Source organism: Pseudopipra pipra, chromosome 2 (assembly GCF_036250125.1).
Source record: "Pseudopipra pipra isolate bDixPip1 chromosome 2, bDixPip1.hap1, whole genome shotgun sequence".
In the NCBI taxonomy this organism is placed as follows: domain Eukaryota; kingdom Metazoa; phylum Chordata; class Aves; order Passeriformes; family Pipridae; genus Pseudopipra; species Pseudopipra pipra.
The window spans coordinates 22782254-22797581 of record NC_087550.1 but is presented as its reverse complement, the minus strand read 5'-3'; the positions used below and the strand labels follow the sequence as shown (position 1 = coordinate 22797581).

Genomic DNA, 15328 nt, shown 5'->3' with positions numbered 1-15328 from the left:
AAGTCACATTAATCAAGGTGCCTAGGCAAGGGTGTTAGTTCCAGGGAGCAAAGAGAAATGCTCCTTGCAAGGATGATCTACCTACTTAACAGGGTCTCTGAAACATCCTTAACTTTGTATCCACGCCCCAAACCATTACAACTGCGGAATCATTCCCCCCTCTCTCAACATCTACAGTAAGTGACTGTCATAACTATTTGCCCCTTTAAAGTAAGAGAGAGGATGCAGACACTCACAGGATAGAAAATAAAAGGTTGTAACACTGCAAGAGGTACACCAAGTTGGTTGCCCACGCTGGAAAGAGCATAAAACAAATTCAGTGCTCTCAGGATTAAATTCTACCTCTGCTATTCTCACACTACCATCTCACAAGCCTGACAATGCTTGTATGCAAAGTTTATGTGCTCAGTGCTCACCCTGACCTTGCATAATGATCTAACTTGTCCACTGTCAGACAATCATATCTCCACTATGGGTTTTGTCAAAAAATGCACTAAAAGTAGCATCAGGAAAAGTCATTAAAAGGTTTCCATCCTGTATTTAGATGAATTGGAGGATTCTGCACCTTCTCCTTCACTTCTTAATCCCCAAAAAGAATCTGTCATTTTCCCAAAGCAGTCAGTACAGGAGAGGAGTATGAACCTGACTTTCCCTTAAGGCATCTGGTGCTATTTCAGAGACAGGAGAATAGAAAGTTATCAGCTCTAGTTAGAATTTGCCATAAAAAAATCAAAATGCTTTGACACTACTGCAATCTGGAGTTATCAGCCAGAAGACAAGGATTTTTGCTGTGATTACGTCTTACCTACTATGAGTCTCTCTGAGTCTGGCAGATGAGAAAACTGCCTCTTGAATTCTTCACTCCTATATTTGTAAGTGGAACTTGAGAGCTGCAACAAAGAACAGTAAAAGGTTATGCAAACAGATTTATTTTCAGCCTTCAACTGTCTTCATACTGGAAGTGTAATTTTATCTTGAAGAACAAATGAACATCAAAAGAGCAATAAAGAATAGGTGGTATCTAAATGTGATCATCAGTGTAACTTTATGCTTGCTTATATAAGAGTATTTAGGAGAGCATGGGCCAAACTATTCCCTGTATCAGGCCAGATGCCAATTACAAGGCATTACAGTTGTATGATGGCAACCTGCTGCACTCATAAGGAGATGAGAGCCCTTCTGGGACTAAATATTCTAGCACAGGCTAAATGAAGAGGCAGCAAGGCCACAACACAGAGGTGACAGACTAGATCAAGCCCCCACATAGGCCACTAGCTAGACACAAGAACACAACCTAGAACACTTATGTCTTACTTGGAGCACCATTCAGGAACACTACAAGGCACTGGATTTTTCTCCAGTTGGTATAACTAGACTTGTAGGAATAAAGGTAATAGTTTCCTCCAATAAGGAGGAAATCACTTCTTGATTCTCTGATCTGTTCTACATTTCACCTCATATTCAAGATCACTGTTTATATGATTCATTTGAGATTCAAAGTGGGCAGCAAACTCACAGCAAAGAAGACCATCTTGATGGACTTTTAACTCCTTATTCCTATAAACAAATGTTCCTGCTCCCATTCAAATAAAGAGCTTCAGCATGTTCTCCAGAAAATATTCTGCTGTGAAAGCCCTATTTTTCATTTTGCAGTTATAACAGGGCCATTTTTTTTTTCTTGACAGATGTTGGACACTTATTTTAGAGGCTGTCCTAACTACCTAACTAAATGCTGTATAAGGCCATGACTCAACTGGACTATAGCTAAGACAGGAAGAAACCACTTTCAAGTGTTACTAAAATCAGGTATAAATATAACGAAAAGACCTCCTTTACACTTTTTTTTAACCTTTCTGAAGATCTTAAGCACATGGCTGCTATTCTCTCCTTGCGCAATTGTATTACTCCAAAACTTGACATTCACCACTAAATCCATCTCTGCCATAAGATTCGTTGCTATTTACTTTTAGCATGGGGGAAGAAAGGAGGCAAAGAACCACTTTTGACTGTATAACCTTGCAGATTGTTTACTACTTTTGACACACTCCTGTTGTATGTTAGTTGGTCTATCCTTTCATTACTTGTTTGTGCTTGTTGTCAAAACAATTCCAGAACAAAGACAGATTTAACAGGGTCTTTTAATAAACTAGAGCCAATACTGCTCCCACCTCCTCATGATTCTCATATTTTAACTCTTTTTTCCACAGAGGACATTCCTGCTTCTTGCTGTTCATAAGTTCCCTGAACACCACCCTAGACTCACAGACTATGATGGTCTGTCATCTACTTATACTTGAAATTGAACTCTTAGGCCACAACAACATGTAAGGTCAAATGTTTAAGTGCACCTAACACAGGAGAGAGCAAAGTTGCCCTGATTCGGTTCAGCTTTAAAAAAAAAAAATATGCTAACGTTTATTTTATTCATGGTAGTTAAAGGTAAGTCTTTACATATGATCACTGTTTGAGGAGGTATTTGCTGTCCACTAATATTCTGAGCATTGTAATGCAAAAAGACAGTGAGGGATGGAGACTGAAAAGACATCCACCCCACCCCCCTTCTGAGAACAGTAAACATGAAAGCTTTGGGTGCAGGTAAAGGGCAACATGTTTAACATGTCCTCTAAGCTGTATGCTTCCAGTTATATTTCAGTTGCTTCTGAGAGTATAAAAATAACATTCTTGGAGTGCATGTAACCTCCTGAAGTAGATAGGCTGTGGTTTCTTGGCCTAGCCACATCAAGCCCTGAAACACACTTCTAACTGGTCATCCAAAACAAGCATCCAACAACTGCACTGCTTTGAAGAAACCGAGTTCTTTGCAATTACTCTGGAAAGAGACACAGGGAAAAGTGAGAAATTAACTCACATCTGTAAAGTTTCCACCTGTAGTTCCAGAGCCCCTATGGTTTACACTCAGTCATACCTCAGTTGACTGAAGTATAGCTTGTGTTGAAAATGCCAGCATACAAGGAGATGAAAGAACTGGTCTGCCATGAGAGCAAAAGAAAACTCACTATCTCCAAGTCTGATTTATGAAACTGTGATTTAGGCAGCAACACTTTTAAGGAGGAAAGTAGATTCTCAAACACACTGTATACAAGAGAAAAGAGCTACACTGGAGTTAAGCATTTTTGTCACTATAAGACAAAAAAGGAATCAGAAGGAAAATAGGAACATCATAGTATCACAGACACATTTATGTTAGTGTCTGAATCAGCCAGTTCAACAGCTCCAAGAATCCAAACTCGAGACACCGAGTTTTACTTAGAAAAGATATTTTTTTTTTCTAGAGCATAAAACCTGCTATAGCTTCTGAAAAATTCTTGCTGGCATTTAGAAGTGTTGTCATGAGCAACAAATAAGAAAGCCTCTTATTAATTGTAGCTTTCTACTGAGCTCTTAGGCCATTTATGCGGAGCTTGCTCTGAATCCTTATCTAATCAGCAGGAAAAGAGAGAGTGAGCACACTGAAACTTTCTACCCTTATCTTTTCTTTACTTTGCATGAAAACAGGCTCACTTAGATCTGTAATTGTTACCTATTCAATATATGGCTTGGTGATTAAGAGATCCCTCCATGGACTTGGGAAACAACAGGGACATTTTTAACACTACTGGCAATTTCAATTTCCCTGAACTGAAGAAAATAAGACATTTCTATGAATACAGCATCTCTTAGAATGGCTACTATAATGTCCAACATGTGTCAGCATTTGAAGCAGGTTGCCACCTCTGGATTACAAAAATCTAACATCAAATATTAAAAGAAGAAAGACATAAATCAGATTGTAGTATGGTATTTAAGAGATGAAAACAGCAACTCATTTTTAACACATACACATTTCTAGGTTTAATTATAAGTCATCAGGCAAACACTTTGCCTGAGGATAATCTTAGCCATTTATGGTTATGCTATATTTAATCACCAAGGAAATTAAGTCCAGCCAACAATATATTAGCATTTTCCATCTGAACCAAAAAAATATACCAGAAAACTGTAAACTAGCATAAACGGAAAATCATCTTCATTGACAACCAAAAAGTTTTACAGAAGACATTTATGTAAGAAACAGGTATTACTTGGAGACACATAACCAAGTGACTCTCATATATTGTTTAGAAAAGGAACAGTCCAACTACATAAAGTCATGTTCCAGAAAAAAATATGTAAACTTAAATTAGCACTAAGTTGAGTTATTTATAGGATAGAAAAAAACAGCTTCCCTTCACATTTACATCTTCGAAGTGTGGCCACTGCAAACAATTTGAGCCTCTTAGCAAACTGCAGAGGAAAATTAAGCTATGTCTTCTCCCAGGAGTACAGCAAAAACCCTAATCGTTATGAAATTATTTGATTCCACATATCACTAAGCATGCAAATAGTCAATCAACCTCAGCAGAATGGTTTGCACATTTTTTAACAATCAACTAATGACAGTAATAGTTTTGCATTTACTTTGTTAGTGTTTTCCCTTTGTTTTGAGAAACTACAAAACCCAAGTCACCTGGCAATTTGCATTCCGTGGTTTTGACATGCAGCTACGAACACAACAGCTGAGATCACAGGTAAATTGACCTCACCAGTACAGCAACACAACTCTGATGTCACCTCATTTTAAGAGATGCACATGTGTCTCCCACTGAGATTCAGTCTTGGTATCAGTTAGCACCAAGTGCTTGGGATCCCAGAATCAAACAAGCCTACAAGGAAGCTGCCCCACCTACTCCCCTTTTATGCTCAGAAGCCTCACTCAAGCAACAAAATATGGCCCATGGAACGCATGGCTTTGCTTCTCTGTAAATCCACATAAAGCATAAAAATCCATGCCACCCTGTCTAAACCCCACTTAAAGACCACCTGACACGCTATTCCCCAAAGACAGAAGAGCTTGACCAGTAATTTCCTATGAAGTTTCTAGACATGGTCAAAAACAAATTTGGAGATATTAGTAAGGTTAGGATGAAAGTACATCATAATCCTACACTAGCACATTAAAACAAATATTAAATATTCTTGCAGAAGCTCCTGCATTTCTACTGAAGAACACATTGTGTTCCTCCCTCTTCAAATTCAGCTAAAAACCTTCTTAGCATCAGCAGAAAGAAAAAGAAAGCAGCCTCCAGAAGAACACACAGTCAGAGAGGAGGTTTGATTTTATGCAACAAGACTACCTTATACTGGAAATATTCTTTAAACTTATCTGATAAGTGAGGAAAAAAAAAATTAACCCAAAAGCAAACTAACAAAAAAAGCCAAACCGAAACATACCAACATCCCATTTTCAGTGAGACTAAAGCCTCCTTAGGCTAGGTGAGAGCCAAGTTAATAGCCCTGAACAAAAGCCTCATTTAGCAGTGCAAGGCAGGCAAACTTAGGGCTTCACATACCCTAAAATAAATTCAGGCACGCTTACCTATAAACACAAGAACTCAACTCCCCTGGCACACTGAGATGGTGGTCTCCCTGCTGAGGCTACCTGTAGAAGGTGCCAATTCTGACAAGCCTTTCCATCAGAGAAATGTGGACACCACTGCAGCCATTTCTTCAGTCCAGAAAAGTTCATTGTGACCACCCATCTAATCTGTATCACACAAACCACACCCCCTCCTACTTTAAAACTAGAGATGTGATGACCAAATTTCCCTTTGGCAAAGAATAATATATATATATATAACCTTTTTAAATTAAAAGTCAATCCTGATGGAAAAATCCATCCTAGCTATGGATAGTTCTTCTACTGGTCTGTTAGTTAATCTTATCTTCACTTTGTGAATTATTTTTGGACTGTAAGCAAGTTACTCCATATCTTCTTTTGACATAGGGATTAAGCTTCTCAAGATTTTATTTTTTCAGACCTGTTCTTGTGGCTTTTATGAATCCCCTCCTATTTTTAATGTCCATCTTGAAAGCTAAATATAGCATTGTCACACAAACACACAAATCTGACTCACTTTTGCTTTTAGGGACAAAAATCACAGTGAAAGCCCATGACTACCAGCCTCCCTTATCTTTTTGTAGTTACTGGGCAGAGTTTTCCATTTCTTCTGAAAACAAGCACTAGGCTGTATGTTAGAAGTGTCAGACTTGTTCTGTATACCTTATCACATGTACACAGTCTAGATCCACTCTGTTAAAGTGATTTATTTTCACTAACCAATTCCTGACAATCACAGAAAAAAAATGATTGAAAGTTGTTCCTAAACCAGTTTCAGTACTCAAAAGCTTTACTAGCAGTGACTTACTCTTCTTTTCTTTCTCTTAAAGGACAAAAACATTAAACTTACAAAAAGAAAGAACCACTAACAGGATGTGAAGAGCAGCACCACGTTACTTAGCATGACTTACTGTGCTGTGTACAGTATACTGTACACTTTGGTTCACTTTTTTTTTTGGTTTTGGGGGGGATTTTTGGTTTATTTTGTTTTTGTTTTTTTTTTAAATAAGGAGGTATTTGATCACACCTGCTTATCCACACAGTTGTATTTAATTCATAGGTCATGAGAGGCATGTCAACCAACTAAAAAAAAGAAACTAAGCAACTGTTGCCAGGGTTTGCTCAGCCACTGTACTCCTTAGGAGCCTGCTTTCCAGAAGTTCCCATGTTCTCAAGGAAATACAAACAAGGTCAGAGTCACAGTGGGAGGGGGAAGAGTTTAGGCAGCCAGGACTATTTTAATGACATTCATTATATGCTTTTTCCTTCACCCTTACCTCTGGGGAGGGGAGTCTCATAAGCACAGGGCTGCTGGCAGGCACAGGGCTGCGCACTAGGGTCATTATGTCCCCACGGCCCAGCCCCCCTCTTATTTGTAGAGGCTGAAGGAGAAAGATTTCTTAGTGACTAAGCAGAAAACAAACCAATGGCAGTTCTTCAGTGGCACCTGTGTACAGGCAGAGTAGCATCCAATAGCATTTTGGTGAAACTATGTCCTTCTTCTGTTGGAAATACAGTACATAAAATTTCAAAAGGATATTAAAACTACAGCTCATTGGCAAATACTCCAGCTACTGTATCTTCTAGGGATTTGTTTGTTTGTTTGTTGGGGTGGGTTGTATTTTTTTAAGCCCATGAGATCCCATAAACAAGGCTAAAGACAGAGTCCCTACTCCCCCCCAAATGTGTTATTATTAACTAGTTCTCACAGATGCACAGGCAGGCACACTGAAAATGTTTAAGAGACTATTATTTACAACTAACACCAGTAACTTCCAAAAATCCATGTAGAAAGAAACTCCTCAGAACTATTTCATTATGGAGATCTTCTGAAATATTGGACACCAATTTAAAAATCTTTTGACACCCAGCGTCCTGAAGCTGACTGAATTAGGTACTTCTGAAAGGGAGACTTTATATTTAACTTTCAAGACTAGGTATAGTATGTCAAAAGCACTGTGTCCCACAAGGGTAGTCCAGCTCCCACAAGCTCCACTGTGGACATCAGATTCATCCAGCCATCATTGACCTGACACATGGTAAAAATCTGTTTTTCTGAAAAGCAGTTCTGCTCAACTGCTGAGCAGGGAGACCAGATCACAGCTGTTTCTCCATAGTGTGACATGAACTTGGCTGAACTGGAATCCTGCTCACAGAAGGCCTGGTCATTTCCTGCACCTTATTAGTCACATGGCCCTTCCAAGTGCAGGAAGGAAGGTCTCATACTTGAGCTTCACCTGTATAAGTACAAATGTCAAGTCATGTTGGAGCATAGCTTGGAAAACAGCCTAGAAAATCCACAACCAAAGCTGTCACGATTACAGTTTTGACAGACAAGAAAATTTAGCATCATATGAAATACTATGCTGCTAACATCAGGTTATATAATTATAACAAAAGTATCATTTTTGTGAAGAATTTTAAAATTTGGCATCCTTCCCAGGCAGAAAAAAAACTCAAAAGACTTAAAGAGTTGAATGATACAAAGGTATTTCTTCAGAGAACTTTTGGTTGCATAATCAGTTGAAAATTACATTTTTAATGTTCTTTAAAAAAACAAATCAAAAAAACAAAAACAAAACCAAAATTAGAACAGACCTGGAAGAATTTTGTAACAGAGTATTTTAGTTTAGAACATGTGAGGAACTCTCCCAAGTTTCTCTTTCAAGATCCCACAAGAATTAGCTCAATTTCACAAGCCATTACATTTCATTGAAATAGGGTTCAGCTGAAGCTACTCCAAACAAGGTGCTTCAGAAACAAGCTGATAAGCTTCTTATCAATGATAAGGAAGCCTCTTGTCATTAGCAGCATTATAGACTTCTCCCAGAAAAACAGAAGTTTGGATTGAGAATATTCCCTGCATATTCTGGAGCAGTTGTTTTGTAGTATTCAGTATTTTCTTCCTGCAAATAAGTGTTCTAAAGCATTTTTAACAGTGGAGCCAATGTACTTTCCTGATAACTCTGATTTGGAGATATAATTGCAAGTTTGACACATACAGCACAGAGCAAAGCATATGCTCCATTTCAGAATAAAGCTGACTGAGGCATGAAGCTAATGTAAAGTCAGGAGACACACACCCCCCCTACACATACCTCCTCCTCTAGCTGCCTGCAGCCTGTTCCAAACCATGCAAATCCCTGGCCAAACCCTCTCCAGCTCCCCCCTCTCTCCCCCACTTGCTCAGAGCTGGTGCTGGACACCATCCAGCAGAGCCAGCTAATGTTCTGCTAACCTCTGCTTGCATGCCAGCTTGGAAAGCAGGCCAAAACACACCAGCCTTGCAGAACAGGCACACAAATGCTGCAGCAAGTGATCAAAGAAAACTTAAGAGAAGTGGGACACACTTTAGAGCTGCCCAGCTCCCACCTAAAACCACCATCATCAAAATGGATTTTGGGAGATAGACTGCAGTAGCATTGATAATTTCAAGTTCACAAAGAGAATAGCAGAGAAAAGTACTATCACCAGGGAAACACCAGTTTAGAAAGGAGGACTCGAGTGTCCAGTGCTCCTCCTCTCTGGATTACTGAAGGCTACAGTCCATGAACCAGTCCCAGAGTACATCTACATCTGGTAACCTGGCATTGTACCAAGTCTACTCTAACACAAGACGTGGCCCTTGCTAAGAGATCTTCTCAGTCTGAGCTCCAGAGAAGGGGAGGGAGGAGAGCAGGGCATGCTTCATGCATAGCCACGTTCCCCAAACGCGTACACTACCACACACCCCTTCACCAGCTGCCAAGAGCTCAGTTCTTCATGGACACTGAGCAGACACTGTGAGGCAAGGGATACAGGGCTCTGCATGCCTGGCAGATCTCTGCCTGCTCTGAAAGACAGACACACATCTGTTCTGCTTTCTTTAGCCTGTCTGTCCCTTTCTATCTGCCTTACCTAGGATCTGTCTGCTACATTTCTGCAACTAACTACATGAAGTCAGGGTCTGGATGCCATTTGTATCAGGGGCTGTTCTAGAAGCAAGGAAGATCACAGAGGGAACAGGAGGCTGCACAGGAGCTTCATCCTGCACACACTGTGAGCCATTAGAGCACAGTAGAGCGAGAGGCTGTGGAGCCCCTCTTTGCTGCAAGGCACCATTCCACATCCCCAGCTGCAAGACTGCATCCCTAGAAGCTATCACAACATACAGTTTCAGAGCTACAGGAGAAGAGGTAGGTGTGTCTCTATGCTGCACCCACATCACCCACTGAAGGCCCAGCCTTCTACAAGCCCAATCCTCTTGGGCACATGGCTGAACATTGAGCTAATGATTCAAGAGCAGCAAAGAGAGATCATTCTCCTAGCACGGCCCTACTAAAGAAGCTGACAGAAGAAACAGAAAAATGCTTTTCAAGGCATTTTAATCAGAGATTTAAATCTGAAAGCCTGAAAGAAGATAATTGAACACAATAAAACTATATTTACAGTCATTCTGCCAGCCCAGGCTGCTCCCTAGGATAAGTAGCTGTCTCTTTGCACCTAGCTGAGTGGTGGTGCTTTGGATGGCCTGCAGTTCTGTTGTCAGGATCAGCTACCTATGCAAATAGCAGGAACTGGTTTCACCAGAAAAACGAGACAACTCTTCTGCCTTCCCAAAACACACAGGATACATCACGGGAAATCTGTGTGCTGAAAGAGGAGCAAGATATTGGGAAGCATATCTGTACTGAAAAACATTCACTGGCCATTTCTTTCCATCAGAAAGATAGTGGGAAGATTCAAAGCAATCTCAGAAAAGTCCTGCCAGAGCCTGGGTACCAATGTGACAGGTCTCAGAAGCAGCATGAGCATGAAGTGATTTAAGCGCATTTCCTGTTTATGAGATAACACCATCTGCAGCTGATTAAACACCTGAGTCTGGATGTTTGCAATTAGCAATAAGGCTCATTATTTCAGTTTAAAATATAATTATTTATGTAACTGCTACCAAGTACCTCTGAGTTTGGATGAAACAAACATTTAAGTCTTAAATAAAGTTAAGCAAAAAGTTCAGGAGGTTTGGACACTTCCATTGATAAACATCTTCCTCAACAAGGAATTGAGGTGGTTTTAGCTTCCAAGAGGTAAGATATTCCAATCTCAGATTTACTCTGCATCCTCACCAACACCACCCGTAGCTGGTAATAACTCCTCCAAACCTGGCAGTAAAATTATGCATGTAATGGCCATGCCAGAGACCATGTTTCATGCTGCTCTCCCCTCCCAGGACACAAGTACAAACCAAGTTCACAAGGCTCTTAAATACCTAATTCCTTTTCATTTTAGGGAAAAATTGTGGATCTGTACCTACTTTCTTGACTTCAAAGATGCATCATTCAAGCATTTCTTTTTTGTTCTGTTTTAGTAATTTCATCTATTGCATGAGGATTTAACCAGAAAAAGTAAACTAAAATACAACAACAAAAACCTGTGATACATCGACTTCTAAAACAAGCTTACTACAAATAAACCAACCATGTTTGGATGAACTCTGCAGTTAACATTGTGTAATTGAAGTGAGTTTGTCACCCTTCCAGCAAAAAGGTATCCTTTAAAGGCTCAAGACAATTTATCCGCTCCCCACTTTGAGTCCTGAAACTGTTGTCCAGGTTTCAACAGCCATAAGTGTACTAACTAATATGATGCAAGAGCAATTAAAAGCTCAGTCAAGATGACTTCCTTTTGGATAACAAAACACATTCCTTTCTGAACAGCAGTTCCATCTGACTCAAGTTTGTTTCTACAGCATGTGTATGAGACAATTAGCCAATGTTAGTGGTTAAGAACATCTGTTCTTTCACCTGATCTTTCACTGCAGGCTGCCTAAGTAACAAACTGTTTGTCTTTAGACATATTTGATCCATTTAATAAACAGGAGAAAAAAATTCAGATATTTTTCAGGGGAGGGAAAAAAGCCACATACAAAGGAACTATAAGATATGAATTTTGAACTCTTGTCTTCCTTACCTGCAAAGTACCACAAAGATTACTTAATACAGAACTAGTCAAATACAGAATGGGCATTTCCCTCCTTACTTTGCCAGCAAGATGTGTATCACTATATCTGCATCTCTGATCCATATTTATGTTTAGTAACAGTACCCAAGTATTGATCAAAAAGAATCACGAAGGAAAGGAACAGTCATCTTGGTAGGAATTCCCAAGTGTCACCAAGGAATCTTGACATAACTCGATTAGTGCATAGCCATCTCCTACACAGGATGACAAAATATAACTTCCAAAGTAATCATTAGCAGAAAAGCCATATACTTTTGTCTAGAACACTCTTATGGTTTTGGATAGGTAATTACATGTCCCAAATAATCTAAATGTCAAATATTTCAAATTTTAAATATTCTATCTCTTAAGCATCTCCCAGAGAATTTTCTTCTGTTAGTTGCTGCCAATGACTTAATTAAGTGAACCACTAAACAATCACATCCTGTTTTGTTTACCTGTCTTCTTTCCCTCTCCTTAGATACAAGTGGCTCACCTGTAGCGAACCTGAAAGAGACAGTGCTCCAGCACTGCCTGTTTGCAGAAATACAAGCTGTAAACAAACACAAGGACCAAAAAGAGAGCTTACTCCCATCTCCTAAGAGTTGTCTTTTAAACTTTTCATTCTGCAGCTTAGGAACTGCCCTTTCATTAAAAGGATATCACTATTCCATCAACTCCATGTGGATTTTCTGAACTACGTTGCATTTCTAATGGTTTTGCTCACAGAGACTCGGGGGAAAAAAGAAAAAAAGTAAACCACACAAATCTGAAATATTTTCTTTCTGATCTATGAGTATTATTCTTCAGGTTCTAAACTAATTCTTTACATGTGTGCAATAATAATCCATATTATATAGAGCTTCCCACTGCTGCAGCTAGCAAAAGCTTACTTAGGGTACCACTGTCAGTCTTTGTTAAGGATGGGCTGCAACTTGATGACAGCCAGATCCACCCCAGTGCTCAATTTGGAGCTGCATCAACAGCAGTAAGGAGATTCCCAGCATGACAAGAAGTGAAAAAAACCCTTTAGGCCTAATCAGCCATGTTCAAGTGCTGGTCAGAACTGCAGTTTGTCTTTTCTCACCATGTTAAAACACTGATGCTATATAATCAGTGCTATCACAGAGCTGAAAAAAGGCACCTATTTGTAGGGATTCCAGACAGGTAAACAAACAACACACCAGTGCTACAAAAACAAAAGCTATTTATACTGAAGTTATAACATTTAAAAAAACCACCAAACCTAAAAAGCCTAACAAAAAGCCACACCACAACCTAGCACTAATGTGATTAAGGTTTTTATTCTCTTTGGAGACCTACAGCATTTAATCAATTCTCATCCTCTTTAGCAGACTGTTTCATACCACCAAATAAAAAGGAGGTTAAAAATCCTCCCCCAGTGTCATAAGCATTGATGTCTCTCCTTCACAACCCAAACATTTGATTTGAAGGCACAGATAAGAAGAAGAAACATACTAAATACGCAACACAGGAGATGTAGCTACTGTCAGAGGGCCTTAAATACCAGCCTGACAAAACATAGTTACCAATTTAACCAGCCCAGTAAACCATTTCAAGAGTGTTGTGAGTCTTCAGAGAAAAGCAGAAGGAGCATTCAAACAACCATAAATACAAGAAATATCTCATTCAACGCTCACCAGTCTTGGGCCACAAAGTACCTCAACTCGATTCTGTGCTTCAGTAAGTCATCTTCCAAATTGTGATGCGTATCTGCATCCCTCCTGTGCAGGTTTGAGACATATATGCCAATTGTATTCTTGCCATACATACTTGTCACATGCTCCCACAGATTAGCTCTTTCTCATAGAAGCCAATTCTATGTAATAATTCAAAATGTTTTCCTGATCTTGTGCAACCTCACTTGCTCTTCTATTATGAAAAGTAAAAGTTTATTTTCACTTTTCACTCTATCATCATTTGCTTCTATTGTCAGACTGCTTTGTACTGACCAACTCTTTAAACTGGCATTACATTGCAATCAACTGGCTTTTTTAAAGCCTCTATTATTTTCAATCCATCCCCTCTTTGACACCTCATATTTCCAAATTCTTAAACAAGCCTCCCAGATACAAGCAATTTTCTTAGAGATGCTCATTTGATTTCAACTCTTTCCACCTACCTTTTCATTCCAACAGGACTCACTTTTTTGTTCTTTCTTTCCATGGGCATTCTTCTTATTGTAGACACACATGAACTTTCTTTGACTGTTCATTAATATAAACTAGAGTCCCCAGACACAATACCCTCACTTTTGATGCAAAGATCCTTTTCATTAGCTTCCTCATTCACCTTTACTTTCTTCATTACAGTAGGAGAACACTTAAGACTTTCACAGGTTTCTTCTTCCAAGCATATTAAATTGAATTATATTTCAGTATGAAGGGAGTAAAAAAAAGAATTCACAATCTTGAGATAGGGCTTCCAGATGTAACTTAATTTCCAAATCATCTTTTTGACTTTCATCACTTCTATTTACAGTTGCCAAAACTAGAATCATTTAATCAAATGCAGATAAAAGCTTTATGGCTTCCAGTAAAGAGGGAAAGCCCTGAGATTAATTTTGTAAAATTAATCTCAAGAAAGATTAAAAGAAAAAAGTAGGCTTTTTTCTTCCTCCAGTGAGGTTACAGAAGTCCAGCTTTGTACACCTCCAGCTGGAAAAAAAAAATCCATCAAAAAAACCTACACAAAAAATATCCATGACACACCATCAACCTTAAAAACAGCAGTTAGTAAAACTACCAGTTTAAGATTACAATAATGGAAAATTATTTCTATAAATTTTTCAATATTAGGAAATATTGAAAGGATTTCATAGTAGGATTCTCTTCTTTTCTTCCCTCCCTTCTAATTTTTCTGCTACCCTTTCTTCTCCCCACTCACCATAGCCAGGAAAGAGATTGTATCCCAGAGGCTGCCAACCCTGTCTTGCTGCTAATTACATGTGCTCACAGCACCTACTGAGCATTCAGGATATCTGGCATGACTTCCAGGGGCATGGCACAAGTACCTACTCCCACTCAATCCATGAAAAATTGAAGTCAAACCAGTCAGGCTCCAACATCCACATTTGGTTTCCAACATCAGAGAAACAAGAGTACATCACACTCAGAAGAAATGAACCCTTGGAGTAAACCAAAGTTGTCAGAAACATGCAGCCTCTCAAAGCAAATAACTCAGGCAACAAAGCTGATCCCTGGATGCTACCACAGGCTATTCCTGCTGTTTTAGCAATTCCTTTCTTCTGCTGACAGAAGAGTAGGAACGAGCATAACAAATCCACACCTGCCACAGGACAGTAACATCATTCTTCGTCAAGTGCTAGTGACACATGCTTTACACACTGCAACAAGCTGCCTTCCATGCTATCACCTACACATTTACTATGACTCAGAATGTAGGGAGTTTGAACGATTTGTTTTTAGAGTCAGCAGCCGATCATCAACCATGCAAGTTATTGAAATACATTTTCTGTCAAGAAGAGGAGGAAAGATGCCAATGACACAACATTTTAATGAGAAGATCTTAGCTTTGCCTTGAATTTGTGGCTTTCTGGCTCCTGCTACTTTTAAGTTCAGTCCCCTTGAGGCTGACAAAATAAGTACCATAGCTTCCTATAACCAGACTGGTAGAGATTTTTTTAAAACTAATCAGTAACAGACAGTACGGCTAGAACACTACAAGCCACAGCATTATCTTACGAGAGGCAAGTATTTACACAATGACTTTGTTTTAACTGCAAGGTCATATTTGTAGAACCAGATAAACACTAACATCAAACAAATACTGAGGTTCTTGAAGTATAAATCATAGACAGAAGGCAATCATTTAATCATGCTGGAAAACACCTTACACAGCAGCTGCCACTGCACTGAAGAATCCCACTCC

General features: G+C 39.2%; 1 protein-coding gene across 7 annotated transcripts in view; it reads right to left on the bottom strand.

Moving 5' to 3' along the window:
- GRAMD1C (GRAM domain containing 1C) overlaps positions 1-15328 on the bottom strand; it is a 51263-nt gene that overhangs the window by 32635 nt on the left and 3300 nt on the right. For 6 of the 7 annotated variants that reach the window (XR_010428051.1, XM_064644373.1, XM_064644377.1 and 3 more), the window contains exon 3: positions 806-890. Coding sequence is in view for 6 of the 7 variants with exons in the window: in XM_064644373.1 (XP_064500443.1) it covers positions 806-890 (85 nt within the window). In the remaining variant the exon portion in view is untranslated. Of the gene's footprint in view, positions 1-805; positions 891-13559; positions 13668-15328 lie in introns of those variants that run through there. The other variant, XM_064644376.1, reaches the window with a different exon arrangement.